Genomic DNA, 24,484 nt, shown 5'->3' with positions numbered 1-24,484 from the left:
CCCCGTTGGTACCCTCCAAGCAGGACTCTGACCCAGGCCCTACTCTCTGGTCCCAGTCAGACTCCTCCCTGCAGGCCCGGGGCCCCTCCAGAGCATGCTCGCCCCAAGTCTCCCCCCTCCTCGGAGCCTGAGACCCGAGCCCCATACAGAGTTCAGCCTCTTCAGCTCCACGTCACTCTGGTCTGGGAAGTGGATGCTGACAGCCACCGTCTCAATCCAGGCGTTGTCCGTGTTCCGAGGGTCGTCCACGTACCCCTTGTACACCTGAGAGACAGCGCAGGATGAGCCCCGCCGGCTTCCTTCCAGAAGAAGGGTCCTCACGTGTCTCCCCATGCTTCATCCAGCCCAGGGACGCTCTGAGCACAGCTGTCCACTGAGCCCTGGCCTGGGTCTCTCCCTGCCCCGTCCGGCCTGCTCCCCGACACGGCCTTCAGCCTTGACTGACACGTGGCCAGGGACCACAGCCTCACCCATCTCCCCCAGCTCTCTGGCCTGGCATCCAGACCCGCCTCCACTGCTCAGCGGGATTAAAGAGGGGTGGCGATCTCACAAACATCTCGCTAAGTGAAGGAAGCCAGACGCTGAAGGCCGCCTACTGGATGATTCCACTTACGATAGATGTCCAGAAGAGGCAAATCCAGAGACAGAAAGCAGGTTAGAGGTTGCCAGGGGCTGGGGGAGGGGAGGGAGTGACGCTGATGGGTACCAGGTTTCCTCTTGGGGTGACGGGAATGTTCTGGAGCCAGACAGAGGTGGTGGTCGCACAGCACTGTCAATGTACTAAATGCCCCTGAACTGCTCACTTCGAAATGGTTAATTTTCTGTTATGCAGATTTCACCTCAATAAATAGACTAATTCTTTCTACGAAGTAAGGAAAACAGAGATGGCGGTGTCCCCAAGGCATGCACGGGACAAAGCATACAAAACTGCTGGTTCATAGGTCAAAACCATACAGCTCAGCAATTGCCTGTGTCATCCTAAGATGTGACAAAAGTAGGCGTGGTAACAACTTAGATGCCCACCTAGGGCACCATTTAAACAAATCGTGGCACAAAATATTATGTAGTTCATGAAATATGATGCGGTCTTGAAAAAGAGTGAGGTAAGTTTGTAAATATGGACCTAAAAATACGACCATCGAAAATTCAGTGAAAAGCACGTTATGGAGAACTGTGCACCATGTAGCCCGTTTTTATTGAAAAACTGGGCACGTGTGTGAGTATAGACAGAGCTGAAGACGGAGCTGACACGGGGCCTGAAGAAGTGAACTAAATGTCTGGCACTGTCCCCCTGGGCAGCACTGGGGGTGAGTGTGGATGTGGTGTCACTGTCACCACTGCCCTTCTGCATTCTGGGTGTGTTTTGGGAAACACACATTGCTTTTGTAATTTAGAAAAGATTCAATAAAGAAACAGGCCTGACAAATGCACAAGGGACCAGCTGCGCATCTCTCTCCAGGGCGTGGGGAGCAACCCCTCCTGTGTCCTGGGAGGCACAGACGCTGTGGGTCCCCATGTGCCCAGCTGTGCTCAGGGCAAGAGGGAGCGTGGGTGGAAAGGAGGGACTGAACACCAGGACCCCCTTCAACCCGCCACCACCTCTGAAGGCAGCAAAGGTCCTTGCCCTCCCCCTTGACTTAGAGAGGAGAAACCGGGACAGAGAGGGCCGCCAGGTGCCTGAGGCCCAGAGCCACGGCCACGCCCCCTGGTCCCAGCTCCTCCCTCCAGGAGCTTCAGGATGTGGGCTGGGAGCAGGTTCCCTGTGCCCCATCCTGCTCGTCCTGCAGCCCTCGTGACCAGCACACCGTGGGGGCTCAGGACACACAGGTGGGGGCAAAGCAGGCAGGCCACCCTACCTCCACACCCTGAGTCAACAAGCTCTCGAAGGAAGGCCAGAACTCTCTCCGGAGCACCTGCTTCAGCTTCCGGGGCAGCGTCTCTCCTGGTTCCCGGGAGCCCTGAGCAGAGAGGGAGTTGGATGCAAGTGGGCAAGGCCATCCAGGGACCCACCTCCACTGGCCACCTGCCTGGTGCAGGCAGCTGACCAGCCCCCAGGAGGCGCGGGTGGACAAGCGTCTGGCAGCCTGGCTGACTCGGGGCTGGAGTGACATTGCCCAGAGCCCACTGCCAACGTCAGCCCACGACAGAGTGGGGCGTGTCAGGCCAAAGGCGCAGCCATGTGCTGGGCACCAGCGCCTCTCTCAGGCTCCCAGTAAGGTAGCCAGTGCCCTGACCGCCACCGCCCAGGCCACAGCGGCGGGCTGTGTCTTCATTGCTTGTTTGCGTCCCCAGCCCCCATCTCTCACTCTGTGCCTGCACAAGGGGCTCCCGGTCGCTCCTGACACCACCTGCCCCATGGACACAGACCCTGCACTCCCTGTCCCTCACCCATCTAGGGGACCCTGTTTGTCACTGAGTCCCTCACAGTCCACGTCATGTCCATCCCACCTCAGCCCTCGCTCGCTGTGGCAGGGGGACCCGTGCAGGCTCATCAGAGGCCCCTCAGTGTCCGGCTCAGGGCACAGGGACACTGCTCAGAACATGCCCGTCGGCAGGAACCGTGCCAGGGCTGGGGCCAGTGTCCCGCCTGGAGCGACAAAGGGCCCTCGAGGGAGCCTGAATCGTGCAGAAGAACTCTCGGGGAGAGGGGCCGGACCTGGGCTCAGACGGGGCCCCCTCGCTGAGGGCACGGGGTCACAGCTACAAGGGCCAGAGCTGCCCAGAGCCCTGGAATCCTCAGTGGGGCCTGAACACCGGAGGTGACACCACTGCCCCACACCCCACCCACTCCCATTAACATGCCACCCCCAGCAGAGCAGCCCTGGGCCACAGGGTGGATGTCAGAGAAACCTGGCAGCTTCTTGCTGAGTTGGGTAAACATCAGGGTACCGAGGAACAGGCTCAGAGGAGAGGACCCCGGACAGGGCCATGTCCCAGACACTGTGTGCCAGCCCAGCGCCTGGCTGGTGACACAGCCCTCCTGCCAGAACAAGACTATTCTGACCCCAGAGTAATGATAGGGGCGGGGAGGGCAGACCGATCTGGGAGCAAGACCTGAGCAGCTTAGCCCATGCGGACAGGACAGGCCCAGGGCCTTCTGTACCATGATTCTGTCCATCCTCCCAAGGCCTCTGGGCTGCACTCCGGCATTCAGCCCCACAACCAGCTGCTGCCCCGGAGCTGAGGGGCTGTTTGACCCCTGTCCTGGCCCCTGGACAAGGCCATCCCGTCCTTAGAGCTCAGCTTGGGGCTGCAGGGTGAGGGCAGGGGCGCACCTGAGACGTCTGCGTGGGGAGCCGTGCCTGCCCCCAGCGCTGTGAACTCCGCCAGGAGACCGGCTCAGCCTCCTCAGCGGCCCCAGGGACACAGAGGGGCTGACTTCGTTCCTGCACACTCAAGAGCATTTGAACCTGTTCCACAGCTGCGAAGTGAGGAAGCAGGAGGGAGAATCCCTTCTGATAGGCCGGGTACCAGACGCGGTCATGCAGAACCACGGACAGAGTCCAGCACGGTCCAGGGCAGGGGCCGCAGGGGCTGGTGTTCAGTCAGCGAGTGGAACGGACGAACGGATGAGCGATGGATAGACAGACGGCTGGCGATGCTTACCCCCGGCAGGGCCCAGTGCTCTGAGAGAGGGCGCTTCACGACCAGCACTTCCAGCATTTTCTTTATGCTCTTCCTACAGATGGCTCCATCCTGGTTCCGCCTCCAACTGCAAAAGTGGCCCAGCTCACAGCTCCCAGAGGTGCTGAGGTCAGCCCACCTGCCCCTGCACCAGGGGGAGCCCCCACCCTGTATCCTCTCCTGAGTTCTTGCTCCAGGGAAAGAAAGAGATGGTAACCATTGGAGGTGTCCTCCCCACTCCCAGAACCGCTGGTTGGACCAGAACAGCCCAGCCTTTTTGGAGAATATTTCTTTATCAAAAGCCTTAAAGAAGCACGTGCCCTGGACCCAGCTGGTCCACCTTCATGACTCCAGAAATGCCCTGTGTTTCGGGATGCACCTCATTTATCCAGGCCCCGCCATGAGGCTGGTACCGGGCACCAAGTACGAACTGTCTTCTGGGCTCTCCGGCGCAGGGGGAAGGGTCAGAGAGTGAGTCCCTCACAAGGCGTGTGGGTGACCACGTGTCCTCATCGCTGGCGGACTCACCGGGTGACCACGGGCTGCAGCGTGTGGTTGGGTCCAAAGTAGGTGAGGTCCCCACGCCCCCACAGCCCTGTGCGGCCCATGGGGTTCCTAGGGTGGAGAGGGGTCTGCTCAGTTGGCCGCCCTCTGCTGGGAGACCCAGGACTGGGCAGGGAGGGTGGCTGAGAGGGGACAGCAGGCAGGGGCACTCACACGGGCAGCATGCGGCCCGGCCCGGCCCCGGGCCAGGATTCTCAGGGCCCAGGCCGCCCGCCTCGATGGAAGCAGGGAAGGGGCCACTGCGTGCAGGCCCAGACAGGACCCCTCCGCCAGCCTGCCGAACCCGCCTCGCCCACCCAGGGATGTCCTCGGCCAGTCTTGTCCCTTGGGGACTCCAAAGGGTGAAGCAGGGGCTTCAGGTTACGTTGGGGTCCATTGGAAAGGAAAGGAAAGGAAAGGAAAAGGAAAAGGAAAGGGGCCTTGGGAGCAGGTCAGCCCCTGCAGATGCGCCAGGTGTTAAAGTGGCCGTCGTGTCCCCCAGAGAGTGCATGACACCCCATCGCACTGCACCGCACTGCAGGTGTCTGCATCTGAAGGCCTCAGCACACGTGAGCGCGGGCACCTGGCTGGTCCCCCTGAGACACTGCCCTCTCCCCACAGCTCCACCTGCACCTTCCTAACGCCGCTCTGCCCCGTCCTGTACAACCTCCCGCCACCAGAGCTGAAACCACTCCTGGTACCGTCTCTGTTCTCAGACCCCATCCGTCTCCACACCTCCTTACACAGCCTCTGGATCCAGGCAGAGTAACCCACTCCCTGTTCCAGAACATTCCCCAAGAGGCCCGCCACCTGCCTCTTCCCTCAGGCCCCCTCAGCTCCCGCCTGCACCATGGGGCGCCCCACATCCCAGTAGCGTGCCCTCATTCCTCTAATTCTCACGGCCCCTTCCTAGCCTCGGGACCCTGGTGGTGCCACCTCCCCAGTGACCCTGGGTCAGAGAGGCTCCTTTCCTCTAGAACCCCAGGCTGGGACGTAGGCCGTCACCAAGTGCTTTCTGGGTGTGACACCACCAGTCACCTACATCTTTATGTGGGGTGTCCTCATTTGTACAATGGGGCACCACACACCACCACCCCCTAAAGGTAAACCCAATACCTCACCTGAACAATGGGGCATAATGCCCGTCCTACAGAGGACACACACTGGGACATGCCACCACCCCCTAAACGTAACCCCAATGCATCACCTGTACAATGGGGCTCAGTGCCTGTCCCTACAGAGAACAGAAGCTGGGACATGCCACCACCCCCTAAAGTAACCCCAGTGGCCCTGTAACAGCTCCCCCTGCCGGCAGAGTCCTTTCTGTCACTCCTGCTTCCTTCTCAGGCATCTATGGAGGTCGGCCAGCAAGGTCACCAGCATTGTACCGCAGAGGAGTGGAAATCATCAAGGAGACTTCAGGGAAGCAGGGCGAGGCGCCCCGGCCAGCTGGGGCAAGTCCCCGCCCTCCCCACTCCCCACCGTGTCCTGCAGGGGACAGTTCCCCGTGGGGGTGCCAGTAAATGCTTTAGGTTGATGTTTCTTTTCTTCCCTATTGTTTTAATCGGAAAAATGCGCAGATTGCCAAGAGAAGAAGGTTGACCCCAGCAGCAAGCCCTGGGCAGGGCGGCACTCACCGAGGGAGCCCGTCCTGCACGGCATAGGGGCCGTGGGAGCTGCGGCGGTCCACGGGGCCATCCAGGGCGTTGTAGCTGATCCCGGACAGAGGCTCCAGGGTGCTGGGAGAGGACAGGAAGGCGGCCCCCATGAGAGTCGGTGGAGGCAGGGCGGTTCGGTGACTGCAGGCCTCGGCCCAGTCCTGGGACGCGGCTGGCCAGGCCACGGGCAGAGGACAGGAGGGCCCCTCACCAGGCCAGGGGCACCCCCAACCATGCACCTCCCAAGCGTGTCCCGGGCCCCTGGGGAGAACAGGGCCCCGACCAGGCAGGAGGCCCGACCCCCACTTGAGTGGGTTCCCACAGTCACTCTGCAACACCCAGGCCACTCCCTCGCCCTCCCGCCTGGGCCGTGAGGAAGGGCTGGGGAGAGTGGAGAGGTGCGCACTCACCTCCCCACAGGGTCCACCATGTCCTCGTCCTTCCTCTCGGCCGTGTAAAAGGGTGGGTCGTAGATGAGGAACTCTGTCTGCAGAAACGGGGGCGTTCTCCTCAGACTGTTATCCTCGGCCCCTGTCAAAGCTCGGGCCCAGGCACCCAGGAAGACTGAGGGCGGGTGGCTCCTTCTCCTCAAAGCATCACAGCCAAGGACCCCGAGGCGGCCCCCCAGTGCACACCATGGCTCTGAGCTTGGCCAACCTGAGGGACACGCCCCACAGGGGACCCAGCCGAGGGGGCTGGTGACTGGACTGGTGGTCTAGGTACAGAGGTCTAAGCTGGACTCTAGAGGGACAAGGATTCCAACTGGCAGAGACTGGGGAGAAGGCAATGGAAGCAGCAGCCTGGAATGTTCCAGAAAGGCCAGAGAGAAGGCCTGCGAGTGGGCACTCGAATACCATCTCTCTCTCTCCGTTGTTCTCACTCACCGGGCCCTCAGGAAAGGGGGAAGTGACCGTTCGCCTGGGATGGTGGGATCTAGGACAGTGCGGTGACTAGAGGTACCAGGGCAGATGACAGGCCGTAGGAGCAGCCCTGGAGCTGTGCTGGGCTCTGTGCATGGATCAGAGGCCCATGGGCGCCCTGGACTCAAATCCCAGCTCTACCACCTCTATCTGTATGGACCTGCGTGCCTCAGTTTCCCCATCTGTTCAACATGGCCCTGTGAGGCTACAGTGGATGGGAACTGTGATCTGTGCCTCTGTCCTTAAGTCAGAGGGTTTGGGGCAGAACTGTTCCCCCACAGAACACAGGGAGCCCCTGCCTGATGGGGAGCATGGCTGGGACAGGCACTCACCTCCCAGGGCACCTTCTCGTTGGGCACAGGGAAGCGCATAACCCGGGAACTAGGGTAGAGGAGGTGGCGGGCATTCACGTGGTGGGCGTCACCCGGGTCCTCTGCTTTCTGCCTTCCGTCAAGCTCAGGGTCTTGCCCCTCTGAGGCCTTCTGGGGTGCTGGGAACAGCCACATGGAGCCGTATGCAAAGCCAGGCCCGGGCTCAGGCACCCGGCCCACAGAACAGGGACATCCTCCACGGTTATTTCCCCAAAACTGGGCTGCCTCCACCTCCCCGAGCACAGGTTGAGTGCCAGCCCGAAAGGGGGCACCCTCCCCAGAGCCCCAGCACTGAGGCCCGAGGAGGACAGTGATCTGAGGATGGCAGTGCCCCACAGCCAGCACCTGCCTCCTGTGCAGCTACCAGCAGCTGGATTCCAGGCCCTAGAGAAGCCTGTCCAGGTAAGGAGCGCACACCTGCTCCCCTGGGGCCAGCAACACCTGAGGGATACTCGTGCCTGTTTGTTGGCTGGCCACAAACTTAGGAAAACACACTTTGCCTTCTGTCTCCCGGTTGACATGACTGGGTCATGACATCTCCTAGAGCTGCCCCCCTTTGCAGCATGATGCACAGGTGGTCGGGGGGCTGTGGGCCAGGAGCCCCTTGGAAGGCCCCAACCTAGTCAAGTTGGGGGGCTCAGCCGCGCTTGGCACCTGTGTCGGGAGGAGCAGGCCATGCTCCCCAAGGCGCTGGGCCTGCAGGGCTCAGAAACAGATGCGATCGCAGCCTTCCTCCAGGCCTAGCACTAGCCCCTGCCTGCCGCCTCTCCTCCCACAGACCCCCAGACTCAAAGGAACGCAGGCTGGCAGAGACTGCTGCTGGCTCGGCCACCCACTCACCCAGAGTGGGGAGGCCCTCCTCCAAGCCGAAGCCGCCGTCCCTCAGGGTCTTCACCATCCAGTGCAGTGCTCCGGCCATCTGGGCCACCTGGAAGGCACGTCCCAACAAGATTTGGTCAACACCTGCCCCCATGCGGCACGCCCACCCCTCCAGCCCACCTGTTCCCCAGGCAGCTGCCGAAACAGCGAGGGCACCACCGAGAGGACTCGTCCAGTCGGGGCCACCCCTCCAGTGTCCAGGCCAGTCCTGCTTCCCTCAGGGTCACGGCTGCTGACTGCCAGCAGCGCTGGCCAATGAGACACAGTGACCGCTGGGACTGGACGCACCAGAGGCCATCCACCCAACTTGAAGCCCCAGTAAGACAAGTCTGAGCCACAGGAAGAGTGGCACATGACCACCCACGGAGGCTTCCACAGCTCCTGCTCCTCCCAGAGGAAAGAAACTTCCGGAGGCCACACGAGCTCAACTACAGAGGATGGCGGGAACCGTCTGTGACTAACAGGGCCCAGGAGAATGCAGCTCGGCGGCGGCTGCACTCACTTCAGGGGGTGTCAGCAAGGCAAGAGCCCCTCCCGGGGGAAGGCGGCCTGGGCAGACCCCAGTGTGCAGTGGCCCCTTGGCAAGACCTGGCTGATGGTGGATGCCTCACCAACAGAGGGGCCGAGTGGCCTGCCCCCACCCAGCACAGCAAGGCTGGGAAGGGCGGTGCTCCAGTTACAGCTCTGGGTCAGGAACTGTTGGGGGTTCTGCTGTGGGCAGCAAGGGCTCTTGTCAGAAAGCACAGGTCCTGGGGCCGGAACCCAGAGCAGGCCCACGGCGGGGCACCAGGGGTGGGGACCCGAACTCTGCCCTCCATTGTCCTGGAGGCCTCCGGCCTCCTTGACCATCAGCCCTCGCATCCACCTCCCAACTCCTCACGGTGCTTACTCCACCCCCACTGTTCCACCCTGTGGAAACAAACTGTGGCAATGGATGTTTATGTCTGTGCCCCCTGACTGGGACCCCCAGAACGAGACAACGCCTGTTCACCCTGACATTCCCAAGGCCAGTCTTGGATGAGGCATAGAAGAGGAGCACAGGAAACGTGGAATGAATAGATGGATGGATAACGAACGAATGGATTGATGAATAAATGAAGGGATTGATGAATGAATATATGGATGGATGGATGGATGAATGGATTGATGAATGAACGGATGGATGGATGGATGGATGGATGGATGGATGGATTGATGAATGAACGGATGGATGGATGGATGGATGGATGGATGGATTGATGAATGAACGGATGGATGGATGGATGGATGGATGGATGGATGGATGGATTGATGAATGAATGGATGGATGGATGGATGGATGGATGGATGGATGGATGGATTGATGAATGAACAGATGGATGGATGGATGGATGGATGGATGGATTGATGAATGAATGGATGGATGGATGGATGGATGGATGGATGGATTGATGAATGAACGATGGATGGATGGATGGATGGATGGATGGATTGATGAATGAATGGATGGATGGATGGATGGATGGATGGATGGATTGATGAATGAACGGATGGATGGATGGATGGATGGATGGATGGATGGATGGATTGATGAATGAACGGATGGATGGATGGATGGATGGATGGATGGATGGATGGATTGATGAATGAACGGATGGATGGATGGATGGATGGATGGATGGATGGATGGATGGATTGATGAATGAACGGATGGATGGATGGATGGATGGATGGATGGATGGATGGATGGATTGATGAATGAACGGATGGATGGATGGATGGATGGATGGATTGATGAATGAACGGATGGATGGATGGATGGATGGATGGATGGATGGATGGATTGATGAATGAACGGATGGATGGATGGATGGATGGATTGATGAATGAACGGATGGATGGATGGATGGATGGATGGATGGATGGATTGATGAATGAATAGTTGGATGGATAATGAACGAATGGATTGATGAATAAATGAAGGGATGGATGGATGAACGAACTAGCACACATTACTCTCCCTTGGCAGCGCTCAGGCACCACCTGGCCTGTGAGGGGATGACTCTCATTCAAGAAGCCATTCAGGAAGCCCGTCTCAGCCTGAGGGCTCGGACCCCAGTGAGTGCGGCCCGGCTGTCAGGGAGCCGTCAGTGGACACTGACCGGGGAGGGGGGGGTGGAGGCTGTGGTCCTTTGCCTGCTAGCTTCCATCCTCTCACCTGGGGCTGCTTTCTGAGGCTGCCCCTCGGCCCAATCATCCACCAGCATTCAATCGCATCTTTGCTGCCCTCCCTCCCTGGGCAGCCGCAGCCTGAGAAAGCAGCCCCCTCCCAGGTTCCCAGTGCAGAGTCCAGAGGACAGCTCTGAGGAGGCCAGAGGAGGGATGAAAGTTTGCTCCTCAGACTGGCCCAGGGTGTGGACACCCCGCCGTGGAGTGTGGTGGAGCGCAGCCTGGGAAGTGTTCAGTGGAATTTTCTGGAGGACGATGAGGGTGCCTCTTCCAGTTGGGGATGACTCCCCACCTCCTCATCTTTGTTGTTTTCCCAGAGGGCTCATTCTCAAGGCCACCACACTGCAGAGTGACCAGCAGGCCCACTGGATCCATGCCCCAGACGCAAGGCCCTGGCCCAGAACCCACCTGCTCCTCCAAGGAGGCCAGTCTCTGCTCCATGGAGCCCGACCGCTTCACACGCTCCATTTCCAGCAGGTCCACCATGGTGTCCACCCTGAAAGAGCACAGAGCTGAGCCAGCCAGGCCGGGCTCGGGGCCCGGACACTGAGGAGACGTGGTGCCAGTCTGCAGGTGGACAGCCCTATAGACACAGCAGCCCTGGTTCTGTTGGCCTCGATGTCAGGTGTCTTCCCCTTAAATTGAAAGTACCTCTAATATGCATTTCCTATAGAATGAGCACTGCCTGGTGCCCCAAGAGGAAGTTCTCAGCGAGTGACACCCGGGCTCACCGGCGCTCTGACAGCACATCCGTGCACCCGGGGAGAGACGCAGGAGTGCCAGCTGTGCGCACACCTGGGCTCCCACCTCGATTCACCCACAGGCTGTAGCCACAGCCCCGAAACCTGAGTCACAAACCACAGAGCCACCTCTGGGCAGCACTGGAGTTTTGGGGGTAGGGAGCAGTGCTGTTTTTGGGAGATGTCTGGTTTTTGTCTTATTTGCTATAACACAGGAATTTCTCCCAACTTTGGCCTGCTGTGTTTATAGGTAAAACAACCCATAAACCAAACATCCGTCCAAACACTCGTCTGTTTATGCCCAGGGTTCCTGTACTTCCTCTCTCCTACGGCGCCAACTGCCAAGAACACTCTTCTGTTACAAAGTGAGCAACGTTTCAGTGACGGTGAATGCAGAGCTGGGGCCCAGCCCCACTCTGAACAGTTGTGGAGGGAAGACGGAGGGATGCCTTCCCAAGGGCCGGGGAGTTTCCTTCCATTCTCACTACGTGTTGCTTCATCCCACAACAGCCACATTACCACTCCCCACGGTTCCCCAGCCAGCCTCGCAGGCATGCTGTGTGGTTATCCGAAAGAAGGCGGCGGAGCGCATTGGGACCCGCAACTCAGTCACCATGACAAGCGGGGTCGGCTCAGCTCGGCCCCCAAGGCTGTGGGGCCAGGGCGCCATGCTGCCTCCCTGGGCCTTGGTTCTTCACCCAACCCATGGAGAGAAGGTGACCAGGCCAGGCGCCACTGTCATCACTAATGTGCAGCAGTGACAATAAGAGCGACACCCACAATAACTGATGGTGATGGGGCACCGGCTGTGACCCCAGCACGGGACGTGCAAAGACTTTACACGCTCACTCCCACTGCTTTCTGGAAATGCCTCCCAGCGACAGATACTAGCATCATCTCCATCGCACAGACAAGCCAAGAGAGGCACAGACAGGCAGGTGTCCATGTCTAAGGAGGGGGCACTTGGCCTGGGCAGAGGGAGCCCAGGCTCTTGGCCACTCCTCTGCAACCCCAGGATGCCCCCTCCACAGCCTATGGGAACCTCTGGGCCAGGGGCAGGAGCTGCATGTCTGGGTGGCCAGTGTCCCCTCCCTCCTCCTGGCCCACAGTGAGACCCACACTGACAACAGGACCATACCCCACGTCTATGCCCCAAGGGCCCTGCTGGCCCACACCACGGTGGAGCGGGGCAGGGTGGAGAGAAAGAGCAGAGATCCTTTCCCACCCCCAGCTCACGGCCTGGAAGGAAGCAGGCGGAGAAGTGGAGAGCAGGAAGACGGCGTGAACGCGCCTGAGCTCCCGGCCGGCTGAGCAATGCCCTGCAGAGCTGCAGCAAGGCCGTGTGCCAACCAGCTCCATGCTCACCCTCCCAGGCCTTGAGTCGGCCTCCTGTGGGCCCACCTGCCCCTCCACCAGGGACCCTCTACCCCTGCCTCTCCAGGAAGCCCGGGGTCCGCCTCAGCCCCAGCACAGATGGCTTCATCCTCCTCCCCGCACGGATCCAGCCTTCCCTAGAACCCAGAGGCCGAGGATCAGCTGAGGACACAGGTCCAGTCTGAGGCACAGGGGCTTCCTGCCCCAGGTGACCAGTCGCCGCCTCCCCCACCCCCGCCAAGGTGGGCTCTGCCCTTATGGGGTCATGGAACAGCAGGAGGCGGTGGCGTCTCCCTCAGAGGACTGTCCTGGCTCCCGTACTTATTGCTGATGTCCTGGATCTTCTGCTCCGGCCTCTGCGTCCGCTGGCACTGCTGGTTCTGCAGGTAGTTCTCTTTCAGGTAGATCTCCCAGGCCAGCAGGGCGGCCTCCTCGTTCTTCTCCAGCTTGTTCTCTGTGGAAGGAGCAGACAGAGGGACCTGAGCTCTGCGTGAGGAGGACACGTGAAGCCCTGACCCACTCCAGGGCCCCACTGGGTCGGGGGGTCTGCAGCCTACATGGCAGGAGGAGCCTCACCACGCCCACCCCTGAGTAGGCTGGGGGAGCTCACGGCCTGAGTGGTCCGCATACCTGCCCAGCTCCCAGGATCTCAGAAGGAGCTGCCATGCCTACCCCTCAGTGCCCGTCTGCTCCCCAAGATGGCTGGGAACACGCTCTGGGGACAGCAGAGGGGCTGGCTTACTGAGCTGCTTGTGTCGCTTGGCGGGTATCTTCAGGACCGCCCTCCTGATGAAGAGATGCAGGTGGCTGAGGAGGATGAAGGGGGGCGGCGCCGGGGGCCTGCTGTGGTACTCTTCTATCAGGTCGTGGCGCTGGAACTTCCAGATCTGGTCCGTGTGCTCCTGGACCTGCTGGAACGTGTAGCTGGCAGGGAGGCAAGGAACACATGGGTCACCCGAGAACGACAAGACACGGAACACGCCCATGTCATGCCTGGAGTGTCTGGCTGATGCCCATAAAAAGCAAACACACACCGCCCAGGAGGGCAAGTCTAGGTGCAGAAAAAGAAAGCTGATCAGCCAGCCTCGGAATTCTGAGCTTCCTGGGAGCCAAGGGGAGAAGAACAAAGCAACACGTTTCTCAGGAGATGGATAATGTCCTGGCAGTGAACTCCAACAGGAGTTTATCAGTCGAATCTGGCAAACAGGAGGAACGATGTCTTTAACGGGCAGACGCATTTATTCTCTGCACATCTGTCATCTTGCAGATGGACCTCGGCAGAGCCGAATCCGAGGCAAGAGAGCCCCTCTCGAGGGGAGGTCAGCGGTGCATAAATGCAGCCACACTGGTTTCACTTGCTACAGGGACAGAGCCCCTGGCCAGCTGACCCCTCCTGGCCTCTATAGCACAGTGCCAGTGCACATTAAATCAGAAAGTGACAACCTCAGCAACTTAGCTGATAAAAGGGGAAGAGAAACAGTGCCTACTCAGACCAGCAATTCAGGGATTTTCACAAGGGTCCCGGGTCCCACAGGTCATCCTGCATCAGCAGAGCAGCATTTTCAATCAGTGCTGACATGCGCTTGCCCACAATGAGAGCCCTCAGAGCAGCCCCGTCCAGCCCGATTCCCTTCTCTGCAAAGTGGGAGGCCTGCACCAAACCTTTCACCCTCAGAATCTTATTTCCTCTCCACAAACAACCTGTGAAATAGTATTTTCTCGGAAAGGACAGAGGCTGAGTGAAGCTCAATGTGTTTCCCGGGATTTTCCCCAGGCGGGCATCTAAGCTGCCCCTCGCACACCGCTGTGCCCCGAGCCCCCTCCAGGGAGGCTGACTTCCCCGTGCCGTGCCCAGTGACTCTGTAGGCTGGTCCGTGACCATGAACCTGGAGCCCACCCCCTGCAGTCCTGCTGACCCCAGGAAGGAGCCCAGGAGAGGCGAGGAGCAAGACATCAATGTGCCCCTGGCCTGCGGCCTCCACATAGCACGGCCTGGGGGTTGGCACCACCTGCGAGCTGGTCCCCACAGCAGGGCCCTGGACAGATGCACCAGTGACCAGGGAGAGTGGCCATGCACGTTCTAGCTGGGCTGAGCTGGGCGCCTCCGAGGACCAGGGTCCCCAGCTCACGCTCTGGTCACACTGCCCGTGGCAATGGCAGGAAGCTAGCAGGGCCGGGCAGCCTGGGTCAGCCCGCCCACGGCACTCACTTGAACATGGCGATGAGGAGGTTGAGCAGCAGGATGTTGGCGAAGAGCAGATAGAGGCAGAGCAGGATGACGGTCAGCCACTGGGGGAAGGCGGGCGCCTGCCGGGTGGCGTCGCTCTCGGGGCACTTGGGCTTGTAGGGGTCTGTGCCATTGGGGCTGCAGTGGTCCAGGCTGAAGTTCACGCCTGGTTGTGGGGTGGCAGGGACAAGGAAAGCCACACAGCCTCATGAGAGTCCCTCCGGCGATGAGGAGCCCCACAGGCCTGGATGCCTGCACATCTGGGTGACCTCAGCTGTCAGCTCAGCCCTAGAGGAAGCCCAGAGGGGGGCGTCTATCTGCCTCCAGCCTCCTCTGCGGGCAGGGAGCGTGGCGCCAAGGGGAGCTCCAGGAGCACCCAGGCTGGCAGGCACCCCTGCCCAGGACCCAGCCACTCCTTCAGGGCCAGCCGCGGGAGGGGCTGGGGCTACCACTATCACTAAGACCCAGGTCCCAACCCGGGAGCCCAACGTGGTAGGAAGGAATTCAAAAAGAGAACAAGTAACAATCGCAAGAGAAGGGAGACATGAGAAAGGAGAAATGCAGCAGGGGGAATACGCCGACACGAGAAACAGGCGACCACACACTGAGACGCAGTCCCGCATTTGTGGAAAAGGAAGGGTTATGGACTGCGGTGAAACAGATTCACATTCAGCCCACGCATAAAGACCTCTAAGGAAACACACTAAGCAGTTAACAGTAGTTAACTTGGTGACGTGGGATTATGGGTAACATTTTTCTCCATTCTTACCTTGAATTTTAAGATTTTGCAACAGCAAGTGTGCAGTATTTTGTAATCAAATATATATACACTTTTTTTTTTTTGTAGAATAGGATTTGCCCTGAGCTAACATCTGTTGCCAATCTTCCACTTTTTTTCTCCCAAAGCCCCAGGGCACAGTTTTACATCCTAGTTGTAAGTCCTTCTAGTTCTCTGTGAGCCACCACAGCACGGCAGCTGACAGATGGGTGGTGTTTCCACGACTAGGAAACAGACCCAGGCCGCCAAGGCCGAGAGCGGGGAACTTCAACCACTAGGCCATCAGGCTGGCTCAAATACATGTTTTTTAAGTGTTACTAATTTTCTAGGATAGAAACTCACTGATAGCTATAAATACCTATATTAAAAAGAAGAGCTGAAATCAATAACATAACCCTCTACTTTCGTGAACTAAAAAGAGAAAAGCAAACTAAACCCAAAGCAAGCAGAAGGAAGGAAATAATAAAGATTAGAATGCAAATAAATGAAATAGAGAATACAAAAACAATAAAGAAAAGCAACAAAACCAAAATCTGGTTCATGGAAAAGATCAACAAAATTACAATCCTTTAGCTAGTCTGGTCAGAAAAAAAAGAAAAGGCTCAAATTACAAAATCATAAGTGAAAGAGAGGACATTACTTCCAACCTTACAAAAATAAAAAGAACCATAAGGAAACAATACAAAAATTGTATGCTAACAAATTTAAAAACTTAGAAATATGGACACATTCCCAGAAAGACTCGAACCGCCCAAAGTGACTGAGGAAGAAACAGAAAATACATACGGACCCGTAACAAGCAAAGAGATTGAATTGGTAATTTTAAAACTTCACACAAAGGAAAAGTTCAGGCCCAGATGGCTTCCCTGGTGAATTCTACCAAATGTTTAAAGAAAAATTAAAAGCAATCTTTCACAAACTCTTCCAAAATTTAAAAGAGGAGGAAATACTTTCTAACTCATTCCATGAGGCCAGTGTCACCCTGATACCAAAACCAGACAAAGACATTACAAGAAAACTACAGACCAGTACCTGGTGACTACAGATGCAAAAACCTCAACAAAATGCTAGCCAACTGCATCCAGCAACACAAAAAAAGAATTATACACCATGACCAAGAGAGCTACATCCCGCCCGAAAATCAATTCAACTAAGACACCATATTAATAGCATAAGAACAAAAACCATATGAACGTTTCAGTACATGTCAGGAAAGGCATTTGACAAAATCTAACACCCTTTCATAATGAAAACACCCAAGAAACCAGAAGAGAAGGGAACTTCTTCAACCAAATAAAGGACATTTACCAAAAACCCACAGCTAACACCATTCTTAATGGTGAAAGACTGAAAGCTTTCCCCCTAAGAACAGAAACAAGATAAAGATGTTTGTTCTTGACACTTCTATTCAACATTTTACCCGAGGGTCTAGCCAGGATAATCAGGCAAGAAAACGAAAGGAAAGGCTCCCAGATTGAAAGGAGTAGGTGAAAGGACCTCTATTTGAGACGACATGATCTCATACATAGCAAAGCCCAAAGAATCCACTAAAAACTCTTAGAACTAAGAAGGCAGTTCAGCAAGGTTTCAGGAGACAAGATCACTATACAAAATGTAGGGTATTTTATATACCAGCAATAAACAATCCAAAAATGAAATTAATAAAACACTTATATTTACAGTAGCATGAAAAATAATAAAATATTTAGGGATAGATTTAATGAAAGTGGTGCAATTATACATTGAAAACTACAAAATATTGGTGAAAGAAATTAAAGATCTAAATAAGTGGAAAGACATCTCCTGTTCACAGTCAAAATCCAAGATGCCTTCTTTAGAGAAACGGATAAGCTGATCAAAAATTCACGTAGACCCAAAAAAACTCAGAGGTCAAAACAATCTTGAAAAAGAACAAAGTTGAAGGACTCACACTGCACTTCCTGATTTCAAAACTTACTGCAAAGCTATGCTAACCAAGAGAGGATGGCGCTGGCACAAGGACAGGTGTATCGCTCAGTCGGATAGAACTGAGAGCTGAGAAATAAACCCTCTCTTTTCGTGGTCGAATGATTCTGACAAGGGTGCCAAGACAATTCAACCGGGAAAGTATAGTCTTTTCAACAAATGGGGCTGGAACAACTGGATATTTGCATGCAAAAGAATGACCCTTACCTCATACTACATACAAAAATTAATTTAAATGGCTCCAAGGCCAAAAGTAAGAGCTAAGCTATAAAATTTTTAGAATAACAACATTGGCATAAATCTTGATGACCTCGGGTTAGGCGACACGTTCTTACTATGACACCAAAAGCACAACTGATAAGCTGAACATCGTGAAAATTAAAAACTTTTGTCCTTCAAAGGACAATAAAGAAAGTGAAAAGACAACCCACGGAATGGCAGAATATACTTGCAAATCATATATCTGATAAGGGACTGGTATTCAAATGTAAAGAACTCTTACAACTCAATAATAAAAAGACAACCCACTTGAAAAGCGGGCAAAGGATAGGAATAGACATTTCTCCAAAGAAGACATATGAATGGCTCTGTGAGCTCATGAAAAGATGCTCAACATCATTAGCCATCAGGGAAACGCAAATCCAAACCACAATGAGATACTGCTTCTCATGCACGAGGATGGCTAGAATCAAAAAGGACAGACAACAACAAGCATTGTTGAGAACGTGGAGAAACTGGAACCCTCATACGCTGCCGGCGGGATCTAAAACGGTGCAGCTCCTGTGGAAAACAGTTTGGCAGTTTCTCAAAAAGTTAAGATAGAATTGCAATATGACCCAGAAGTTCCACTGCTGGGTACACATCCAAGAGAAATGAAAACACATGTCCACACGAAAACTTATCAATTACTGCTCAGAGCAACGGGATCCAGAGTAGAGTGGAAACAACTCAAATGTCCACCAACGGATGAAGGGGTAGACGTATGTGGTCCATCCAGGCAGTGGAATATTATTCAGCCACAAAAAGGAATTAAAGATGATACAGACAGCAACGTGGGTGAAACTTGAAAATATGCTAAGTAAAGGAAGCAAGACACAAAAGACTACATATTACAATATCCAATTTACATGAAATGCCCAGAAAAGGCAAATTCTACAGTGACGGGAAGCAGATCAGAGGTTACCTACGGCTGACGGGAGTGGGGAGCGGGGAGCAACTGCTAACGAGTGTGCGGTGTCTTTTTGGGGGTGATACAACTGTTCTAAAATTAGAGTCTGTATATAGACATAAAACCATTGAAGCGCACACTTTATAGGGGTGAGCTTTATGGTATATGAATTACAGCTCAAGGAAGCTGCTAAAAAGGAAAACGCGGGATACACAGGTGTTCTCTCCACCCAGAGGAGGAGGAACTCCCTTCTGACTGGTGTGGAGGGCGGGCGGGCACAGGGTGCGTTTAATGTTGGGGCGGGGCTGCCAGCTGATGCGCCCGCCCCCCGGGCCACGCCCTCCGCCCACCTGGGGCCTCAGCCGGCTGCAAGGTACAGCTCCGCCTCCCCCCCACCCGGGCTGACGCCATTCCTCCCCCCTGGGCAGCGCATGCGCGTGTTCTCTCTGCCCCGGGGACTCTGCGCTCTTGCCCCTGCAGTGGGCAGCGCCCGGCCCGCCCTCCCCAGTCCTTCCGTGAGCGTCAGGAGCGCTGCCGGGAGGGGGCCTCCTACCGTCGATGTAGGCCGGGATCTCCCCGAAGATGGTGAGGTACGACTGGTAGACGACCCCCCGGAAGATCCAGTCCACCCGGCTCTCGTTGTGGATGAGGATGGCCTGCTTGGCCACCCCGAAGGACACTACCCACACCGCCAACAGGAAGAGGAAAAAGAAGACGTCCTTCATCTGCAGAGACAGGGCGGCACCGCTGCAGCCGCACACGCCCCCGGCGCTCTCCCCGCCCACAGCCCCAGGCCGCCCCCAAACCCCAGGGAACCCTGCGAGGTGTAGGACGGAACCCAAGGAGCGGAATGATAAACACTTTAACAGGGATCAAGAATGAGCTGTGGAGATCAAGGAAGGCTGCCTGGAAGAGGTGACATACAGCAAAGACCAGAGACGGGCATGCCAGGGGGTGGAAGCCCGATGGGCAAAGCAGAGACATGGAAACTAGGGATGTGCTTAAACCCTGGGTCGCCTCACTTGCAGCTGGCATAGGGGGCCCCCTCATCCCCTTACCATCCTCTTCATGATGATGATCTTGGGCCCCAGCGTCTTACTGATGGTAAAAATGTGCATCAGCCGGAGGCAGAACATGATGAAATCCAGGGAGAGGATGACGCGCCCGGAGTACAGCGATGCTGGTATGAGCCTGGCCAGGGGCAGAAGCAGGGACCCCCTCAGCTCCCTGCTCGCAGAGCATGTCCCTGGCCACCCGCCCACCTGCCCTAGCCCACGTGAGGCCCCTGGAGGCAAAGGGCTCTGGTGGTCCCTGGACCCCGAAGTGTTGAAAACTGGGTGTGAGCTCAGGGAGCAGAGCCTCCAGGGAGGCGTTCTCCAGAAAGGTCTGGAAGCCCAGCCTCAGGCAGGGCAGCCAGGCCTGACGGGCATCCTGGCAACCAGGAGGCTGGGCCGGGTCCCTCTCACTTTGTGGAGAAAGGGGACCATGGCCCAGTAGACACAGGTGGCCTCGTGGGCAGTGGAGAGGCCCAGGGCCACAGAAGGAGGGACGCCCCGTGCAGGTGGGCACCCCCTGAGGTGACAACGAGCTCTCACATCTCCTCCAACATTCCCCGGGGTTCGCAGGGTCGCCCACTCGACAGACGACAAATGCATTCACGGGAGCTCAGCCCGCCAGGTGGCACCGGCTGCGACCCCAGTCCCGAGCCCAGCCCTGGGGGTGCTGCTGCCCCGGAGACGAGGGGTGCCACCAGGGGAGAGGGTGGGCGTCTTCGTGGCCACCCACCTGCAGGTCAGTCCTGCTATGAAGAGCAAGATGGCAGCGATGTCCAGTTTATTCCAGAAGTCACTGAAGTACACGAAGACCGTCTTCCTCAGCCCGCACCCGGCGGGGTCGTAGAAGAGCTGCGAGGGGGCGGGTAGGGAGGCTGTGCTGTCGTCACCAGCAGCGAGAACACTCGCTCCTTCCCGGGGGGGGGGGGGGGCTCCCACGGCCCCTGCGTCAGGAAGAGCAGGCGAGGCCGCCCCCCACCCCAGTCCTGCTGGATGGGCCAAGGTGTGTGCTGGCTGTGGGCGAGCCCCCTCCCCACTGGAGGCAGCCCCCCAGGAGCTTTGTTCCTACTTCCTGCAGTGACTCCGGGCGCAGGGTGGGACCCAGGGGGGCACCGTGGGAACCTCGTTGGCCTGCCTGGCTGGAGTCCCCACACCCTTCCCTGGGTACCAGACCCCAGACCCCAGCAGCTGGGGGGAGGGGGCAGGCAGGAGGCCCCATGGGAACACCGGGTCCCTTCCCTGGGACCTCAGGACAGATCAGGGAGGAGTGCGCACCCTCTGTTCTGGGACTGCCAGCTATGAGGCCGGGGCGCAGGGCCTGGGGCTCTGGTCCCCTCGTGGAGAGGCTCTGGCTGCAGGAGGCTATGCAGCCAATGCGAGGAGAGCCAGCCCGACATCACCAGTCCGGCTGCACCTCCTTCCTGGCAACTCTGGGGCCCCGGGCCGACAGGACAGGAGGTGGTGTTTCCACACTGTGCACTAAAGGGCCAAGGCCCACTGTGGGGAAGCGCCCAAGCCAGTGCTCCCAGGGTGGGTGGCAGGGACAGGGGACCGCGGCGGTGGGGGGGCGGCCAAGGGACGCACCTGCCGCAGCTCCTCGCACACAAGGGAGAAGAGCCAGAAGTAGATGAGGTACTCGCAGCAGGAGGGCGTGGTCTGGAAGTCCACCATGAGCACGTAGGCAAAGAGGCAGAGGAAGACGAAGTACCACAGGATGTTCAGGTGGAAGATGACCACGGGCGCGGTGAAGAAGGCGCGGATGCGGGGCAGGCCCCGCATGGCCTGCAGCCTCCTCTCCCTGCGGGGACGAGCACGGGAGGGAGAGAGCACGGGGGACCTCAGCCACCCACACACGGCCCGGGCGGCAGAGGAGGAGAACCGGGATGCAGCTGAGGCTGTGTACCCGCTGACCCCACACATGCAGTTACAGAGAGAGGGCTGGACCAGATGACCCCGCAAAGGGAGGACCCAAGAGAGCCCCGGGCTTGGTTCTTAGGGCTGTAGCAAACACTCGGGCCATGCGGGTGCTGGGGGCACAGTGGGTGGTCAGTGCAGGGCAGGTGCTGGGGGCTTCGCATGGGTGGGGCCCCTCCCTCCGCCTCCTGCCCATATGCATCTCTACCCTTCTAGATCCAGCTGCAGCCACAAGGACACACGCAACTTGCCTCCAGCGGGGCATTCGGGAATGAAGGTCCCGAGCCCCTGGCCCCGCCCGCAGCCCCACAGCCCGGCGGGCACCTGAAGGAGATGAGGTCAGTGTAGAGCAGCGGGAAGGCCAGCATGCACAGGATCACCCGCCAGAGCCCGTTGTCCACACAGAGGTGGCCCCACCACACCTTGGTCAGGAAGGCCTGTGAACAGAGGGGTGGTTCATGACAGGGGGCACCCGCACCCCACCCTGACCCCGTGTCCCCTGTGCACCCTCCCTAAGGGTGAGTGACCTGTCTGCCCCGGGCGCAGTGACCCCACTCGCTGAAGCACAGTGCTCTCTGAGACTCGGTGGGCAGCACAGGATGGGGGGCTCTTCCAGCTGAGGAAGAGGCTCCGGGTGGGCAGAACCAGGCCAGGGTGTCCCAGAGGTAAGGACGGAGACAGGGCTCAGACTCAGGGCCCCAGGCTCCAGGGCCCATCTTCCTCCCACTGTAGCTGCAGGTCCCTGGCTCTCACCAGCTGGCCCCTCTAAGCTCTGTCAGGGTACCAGAGGGCAGGCCTCCTCCCCACCACGTCCCCAGGCCCAGCACAGGCCTGCACACAACGGTGCTGCATGGACACGGTGACGGCATGAAGCCGTGCTCCAAGGAAGCGCTGGTGTCCGAGAGGCACCTCCCACATGCCAGGCCTGCCGCAGGCGTGGAGGCAACACTGGAAGCTCCTGCCCTCCGTGCTCCAGGAGGGCGCTCTGCCCACATCTCCCTCCCAAGGCCCAGGCCAGGGGCTGATGTGCGGAGGTGAGCAACTGCCGTCATGACCGCCACCCCCCTCACTTAGCACCAGTTTCTTTAACTGTGAAATGGGAGGAGAGAGGGCCTGCCCATGCGCCCGATGGGCCAGGCGCTGTCCCTGGGTCCCCAAGGGACCCAAAATGCGTGAAGATGTGTGCCATCTCTGGGAGCAGGAGGCTGTGTCCGGCCCGACAGCACCATGGGAGGGTGTTTCTGAAAACGGGCCCTCAGAAGGTCACCTGGATGCCCCCGTGGGACACAAACTTCATGTCCTTGGCCTCCAGGGCCAGCTGCAGGCAGGTGGTCTTCCCCCAGGCCTCCGACACGCGGATGAGCAGTTTCTGTGCTCTCTCTTCATCCTTCCGGTAGCACTCGGTGAAGACTCCTGGACAGAAAAGGTAGACCTGTGTGACAGCAGCAGAGTCCCAATCCCTGATGCCTGGGGACAGTGTCAGAGAGTGGCCTCTCCAGATGGCACAGCCTGGACAGGAACAGAGACTGAGACCCAGACGAGGACCCCAGGGTGACATGAGGGGCTGAGACCCAGGACAAGGACCCCAGGGTGACACATGAGGAGCCGAGCCGTGGTCAGAGACCGCCGCTCTGTGGATCTCACCGATGGCTCTGTGCTCGTACTCGTCAGCCAGCGCCAGCATCTCCTCTGAGCTGTCCGTGTCCTGCTCCTCCTTGGACAGCTCCTTCAGGATCTTGGTGCAGGCCAAGGCCGCGGCAATGCAGTCCTGACTCTGGGGCCCGGGGAAAGCCAGTGAGGACCTGGATGGTCCAGCCCGGGGAACCCCTGACACTGCCCAAGGCTGATGAAAGCAGAGACCCGGGACACATGGGCCGCTGGGCGATTACTTGTGGTGGCCCCTGACTATAGAAACCATTTGGGTCCTCCGCATAAACATGCAAGCCTTTTGTGGTGGCCCAGCCTCCTGCACTGGCCAGTGGGAGTGGTCTGTTTGCCAGGGGGCCCCCATGCCCACCCAGAACACAGATTGGACACAGGGCATCAGCACAGCCCTGTGGCAGGAGTCCCAGCTCTCCCTGGGTGTCAGGCCAACCCCAGGCATGGGGTCAATGGCCAGAGGGCACTCCCAAGAGGGGAAACGGGACCAGGTCCATTCATGTCCCCGTCCAGGCTCAGAGCACCTTGCCTCACTGGTACCGCCAGCACCAGGCATCAGAGGGGCTAAGAAAAATCTCAAAGAAGGTGCTGCTCAGGTCAGAAGGCAGCATGGGGCAGGATGAGGGGTTAGGGTCGCAGTCTTTCCATCTCGGGGCCCCACGGGGCACACCCCAGGCTACAGTCAGGCCTGGCCCTGCCGCTGACTCACCATGCACCTTGGGAGAGGGCGAACCTCCCAGAGAAGTGAGAAGCCACCAGTGCCACTCTGCTGGGGACACTGGGCAGACAGCCAACTCCTCAAGAGCAATTTGGAAATGCCAACACTGAGAACAGGGGCCCTCTCTGAGAAAAAACTGCAAAACTCTCCTTTCCTTTTACAGGGGGAATCAGCTTGAATTAAAGGAAAGCCACGCAGGGAAGACTGGCGCCTACAGCATTCTGCTTCTCAAGGCCGCCTGGAGCATCCTCCATCGCGGACCATGAAGCCGCACGTGGGCCCGGCGACTATGGAGCTGCCCCGCTCAGCTGGATGATGTTCCCTGACTGCCACAGATGGGCTCCGGGCAGGGGTGTCTGGGGCCTGCTCCTTGTCTAAGTAACAGATTATCTCTGCCAAGATCCCCAGGTCACTGGAAAGAGACACGGCCCCTCCGGGCTGGAATTTGCCCTGCTGTCGGCATTGGGCTCCCTGGCCAGGCTCCCCAGTGGGAGCTCTGTCACTGGTCCACCCACAACTGTGTGTGCCGGGAAGCAGGTCTGGTTACCTGATCCCAGATGATTTCTGCCAGCTCCCGGCGGTTCTGGACGATGGCCCAAATGAGAAGATCACGGACCGGGTCCATGGTGAAGGCGACATGGCCTGATGAATGCTTGTACAGAGACCGGAGACTCACTCCCTGCACC

The 24,484-nt window shown here is 57.9% G+C and overlaps 1 protein-coding gene and 2 non-coding genes across 13 annotated transcripts in view; all 3 read right to left on the bottom strand.

Annotated features, from left to right (window-relative positions):
* Positions 1-24,484, bottom strand: part of TRPM2 (transient receptor potential cation channel subfamily M member 2) — a 59,835-nt gene that overhangs the window by 1,829 nt on the left and 33,522 nt on the right. For 6 of the 11 annotated variants that reach the window (XM_070597887.1, XM_070597890.1, XM_070597889.1 and 3 more), the window contains exons 13-32: positions 24,346-24,483; positions 23,066-23,195; positions 22,689-22,834; positions 21,746-21,858; positions 21,092-21,305; positions 20,241-20,359; positions 19,514-19,646; positions 19,009-19,180; positions 14,527-14,710; positions 13,060-13,241; positions 12,639-12,771; positions 10,612-10,699; positions 7,957-8,044; positions 7,078-7,235; positions 6,236-6,312; positions 5,805-5,906; positions 4,153-4,239; positions 3,607-3,712; positions 1,857-1,958; positions 148-264 (exon numbers count right to left, since the gene is read on the bottom strand). In XM_070597887.1, coding sequence (XP_070453988.1) covers positions 148-264; positions 1,857-1,958; positions 3,607-3,712; positions 4,153-4,239; positions 5,805-5,906; positions 6,236-6,312; positions 7,078-7,235; positions 7,957-8,044; positions 10,612-10,699; positions 12,639-12,771; positions 13,060-13,241; positions 14,527-14,710; positions 19,009-19,180; positions 19,514-19,646; positions 20,241-20,359; positions 21,092-21,305; positions 21,746-21,858; positions 22,689-22,834; positions 23,066-23,195; positions 24,346-24,483 — 2,589 coding nt within the window. Of the gene's footprint in view, positions 1-147; positions 265-1,675; positions 1,959-3,606; positions 3,713-4,152; positions 4,240-5,804; positions 5,907-6,235; positions 6,313-7,077; positions 7,236-7,956; positions 8,045-10,611; positions 10,700-12,638; positions 12,772-13,059; positions 13,242-14,526; positions 14,711-19,008; positions 19,181-19,513; positions 19,647-20,240; positions 20,360-21,091; positions 21,306-21,745; positions 21,859-22,688; positions 22,835-23,065; positions 23,196-24,345; position 24,484 lie in introns of those variants that run through there. The other 5 variants (XR_011534005.1, XR_011534006.1, XR_011534007.1 and 2 more) reach the window with 4 other exon arrangements.
* Positions 1,915-1,991, bottom strand: LOC139079982 (Z6 small nucleolar RNA). The gene has a single exon (XR_011534078.1). It is a non-coding gene; the product is annotated as a Z6 small nucleolar RNA (small nucleolar RNA).
* Positions 3,600-3,653, bottom strand: LOC139079981 (Z6 small nucleolar RNA). The gene has a single exon (XR_011534077.1). It is a non-coding gene; the product is annotated as a Z6 small nucleolar RNA (small nucleolar RNA).

This window comes from Equus przewalskii, chromosome 27, assembly GCF_037783145.1.
Source record: "Equus przewalskii isolate Varuska chromosome 27, EquPr2, whole genome shotgun sequence".
Taxonomy (NCBI): Eukaryota; Metazoa; Chordata; class Mammalia; order Perissodactyla; family Equidae; genus Equus; species Equus przewalskii.
Note: the sequence above shows the minus strand (reverse complement) of the source record. Positions and strands in the feature narration are given on the sequence as shown.